Source organism: Bison bison, unplaced genomic scaffold (assembly GCF_000754665.1).
Source record: "Bison bison bison isolate TAMUID 2011002044 unplaced genomic scaffold, Bison_UMD1.0 scf7180017864235, whole genome shotgun sequence".
Classification (NCBI taxonomy): Eukaryota; Metazoa; Chordata; class Mammalia; order Artiodactyla; family Bovidae; genus Bison; species Bison bison.
The window spans coordinates 7,536,480-7,540,276 of record NW_011494807.1 but is presented as its reverse complement, the minus strand read 5'-3'; the positions used below and the strand labels follow the sequence as shown (position 1 = coordinate 7,540,276).

The 3,797-nt window shown below is 37.6% G+C and overlaps 1 protein-coding gene across 2 annotated transcripts in view; it reads right to left on the bottom strand.

Moving 5' to 3' along the window:
* Positions 1-275: 275 nt before the first annotated feature.
* The window catches only part of MEGF10 (multiple EGF-like-domains 10), a 179,865-nt gene continuing 176,343 nt past the window's right edge, over positions 276-3,797 (bottom strand). For both annotated transcript variants that reach the window (XM_010846328.1, XM_010846327.1), the window contains exons 24-25: positions 3,163-3,369; positions 276-1,668 (exon numbers count right to left, since the gene is read on the bottom strand). In XM_010846328.1, coding sequence (XP_010844630.1) covers positions 1,484-1,668; positions 3,163-3,369 — 392 coding nt within the window. In that variant the 3' untranslated portion in view covers positions 276-1,483. The remainder of the gene's footprint in view (positions 1,669-3,162; positions 3,370-3,797) is intronic.

Below are 3,797 nucleotides of genomic sequence, written 5' to 3'. Positions count from 1 at the left end.
TCTTCAGTAAGATCAGTCTGTGGTACTCGCTCAGGGACAATGACTCCCCGTTCCTCTTCCCTTTGGTTTAACCAAAACTCAGGACCCACAGATCAAGAGGAACTCCATTTTGGAATATTTAAATGCTTCTCCATTTCCATTATAAACCATTTACTTGTTACTATACTATTTTAGTAATGCCCCATTTTAATGGATTCGATTTATATATCTTCTTCTCTTCCCTCCAAAAGAAACAAGACCAATGCATTTTTCTGAAGCAAAAAGAAAAGTGGCCATAACACAAGAAACAATAAACATATAATATTTTTTTCATTAACAATCCAAACACTACAAAACATAGAATATACAACTTAAAAATGGAAATACAAATTAATGAAAAACGGGGTACATGTCATATTAGCAATGCAAAAGACCAGCTTAAGCATAGTTTCTCTAAATCAACAATTAATAAAAGCAAAGTGCCCTTTTCTCAAATATGCACAAAAATATTTCGGTCACTTCTAGGGAAAAATTAATCAAAACTTTCTGCTAATTCTATATTACAGCATGTATTACTAATGGCTTACAAAACTTAAGCATCATCTTACACCTAACATTTACAACCTTTTCCAATCATTAGACACTCATTCAATCCAAGCTGTCAAAAATAAAATTATTTCATTTCTGTATGTATGAAATAATTATTGATATGTTAGGGATCTCAAGTGGTGAATGTGTATGATTGGGACAGTGATCAGAATAATGTCGTGGATCTAAAATGGGCCGAAAAACAGAGAAGCATCTCTGTCTGTCACATCTGTGTATTCATTGCTGCAGTAATTCTATTACTTCTAAAGTAATTCTAAATGTACATTTCCTCATCCTACAAAAAAAAGTCTAAAGTGTTCATATGTAAATTTGCTCTGCACCTCTAGAGTTTATGAGGAGTCAGTGCAGTACTTGACAGAATGTTTCCTGCTGGGGTCCTATTATCCTTACAATAATGAGTCCCGCTGAAAAAAGGTAAACAATAAGGACTCAATGAGATGGCCCTTTTCTTCTATGTGTTGAGCATGTGACACTTTAATGAAGTAAATTTCATGGTAAAATGCACAATCCTAGGTACAGTTCTATGATGCAAATGAGAAAGAAAATATTTAAATTTTAATTTTTCAAGCAACAATACCAACATCCGCTGCAACCCGTGTCTCTGAACGAGTCCTGCACAGTCATGCTTTTAGCCAAGATTTTACAGTAAGTCATGCTTCATGGGTGCAGTTCTAATACTAACAAAAATGGGAAATCACATTGATACCTCCTTCTGAGCCACCTGTATAAGGAGGACCTATGGTCAGTTAGCCTCAGCTTTGAGCTTTCGGGTTCATGTCCAACAATTGCCTATGAAGTAGATTAACATTCACATAGGGTGCCAAACTTGAGGATGGAGAAGAACCGAACTGCAGTTCTGGAAAGGGGTCCAGTGGCTACCCAGTGGTCTTTGGTGTCATTCACTGCTGCTGCTGCTGCTGCTGCTGCCACCATCCTCTTGCTTGGGGGAGGATGAACTGTCTCGGACTGGCAACAGGTCATAATGGCAAGGGATGTGACTGTTCTTTGGGAGGTCATATGGATCCTGGGTGCGATGCCCATTATTGCTGAATATTCCTTGGACAACACTCACTGTAGGTTCTGTGACAACCAGGGACACATTAATTGATAAACAAGGACGTTTTAAAAATATACAATATGGCATTTCATGCAAGTATCAAACACGCCAGAGGAACATTCATAAAAATACAAGAAAGTATTTTTAAAAACAAACAATCCTTGTATAATCCCGTAGAGGTGACTACTCTGTGGTTGGTAACCCACTGACACTTACAAACGATGTTCAGAACAAAGGGTGACTGTGTGGTTGGGATGAAGACATCAAGGGAATATAAAGAAACCCTGGACATGAATCACTGTCTGTAAAACCTGGGAGATAATCTAGTCCAAGCCCCTTCCTGTACAGGTAACAACAACAAGGTCCTCTGGCGATCACTTGATTCATGGAAACATGTAACAAGTTCATAGCTTTAGGATTCAGGACTCAGGTTTTCAGTTGTGTTCCCGTCTCACAGTGGTAGGCTTAGGGGACAATTCAAAAGGGAACTGCTGCTCACTTCCAAAACTAAATTTAGTTCATCCTGGTTTCCATTTTAAAAAGCTGTCTTAATACTTTAAAAAGAGTTACATATCTTTCGGTCACATCTATGGCATAAAATGAATGACTAGTGACTAGAGTTAATTAAGTCACTACAGTTGACCCTTGAACAACTCAGGGTTAGGGGTGCTCCACACATAACCCCAACCCACCACAATTTAAAATCCATAGTCAATTTTAAAATTGGCCCCACTATTTACCATCTCACACCCTTGGATTGAACCAACAGAAGAGTGTGTAGCAGTGTAGCATTTACTAAGTGGAAAAAGTCCGTGTGTAAGTGGATTCGTGCAGTTCCAACCTATGTTGTTCAAGGATCAACTAGAATAGAGAATTTTTTTAGGTTCAAATCATAAATACTGGGAAAGATATGGAGAAAGAAAAATGAAAATATAAAGCTCTACTATCTAGCCCAGGATTGCTCTGGTATGTTTTAGCTTCCTCAAATGGATGTGCAAGGGGCAATGAAAATAACTCTAATATTAATTGAATTCTTATTAATTTGTATCAGATTCACAGCTGGGAATATTACTGATCTATTAGACAAATATAAAAGTAAAATGTTAAAATTCTGCTAAAAGCATTATATTGGTATAATGGATGCAACCAGGAAATGGAACCATCTGTTTAATCCACTTGAACCATTTGTTTTGGCTAACTCAACATGTTAGCTAATATGATACATATGCTGTTCCACATGCGTGCTAAAATATTCACTATGGTTACAAAACAAAAGATGGATAACTAGGGAGGTAAGAAAAAACCTCCTTTGACTTTTTGAAATAGTATTTTTCCTGGAAAGTTCATTTGACACCAACTAATATGATCACCACAAACACAGGCTGAGTTTAAAATACAGATCATTATTTACAATAAAATGTATATGAACTGCAACTACTGTATTCTCAAGGACTTTAAAATTGTTTCAAAAGAATAGTCTCATTCACTAGATTCTTTCTTTGGTTAAGAAAACTTACCAACTTCATAGACATTCTTGTTGGCAGAGGCTGAGTTATTGATCTCTGCATATGGGGAATCTCTCCGCGCTGGTGACTTCATCTCCACATAACCACACTCTGAGTGTTTGGGAATAAGGACAGGTGGGTCTTTAATAGTGGCGTATGGGTTTTCAGAACTGCTTAGGGAGCAGTTACTTGAATTATATTCAGAATGCTTCCCCAGGTCTGTGAAGAGAGACAGAGGGGTGAAAAGCAAATGCTATTTCATGGGCAACAACATTTATTTTCTTGGCGATTAACTGACTTGGGCAAATTATTTCTTTTCCTTTGCATCTAGTTTTCTATCATTTTTAACAACGAAAAGAATACTATTCATTCTCCACTTATTTTGGAGAAAATCAGCTATAAAATTACCCATCCATAAAGTAATCGTGGCTCCTAAGGTGAGGATCAGTGTAAACATCATGGATTTGATTTCATTTTCCGACTCTTTGCGACCCCATGGATTATACAGTCCATGGAATTCTCCAGGCCAGAATACTGAAGTGGGTAACCATTTCCTTCTCCAGGGAATCTTCCCAACCCAAGGAGCAAACCCAGGTCTCCCACATTGCAGCTGGATTCTTTACCAGTTGAGCCACCAGGAAAGCCCC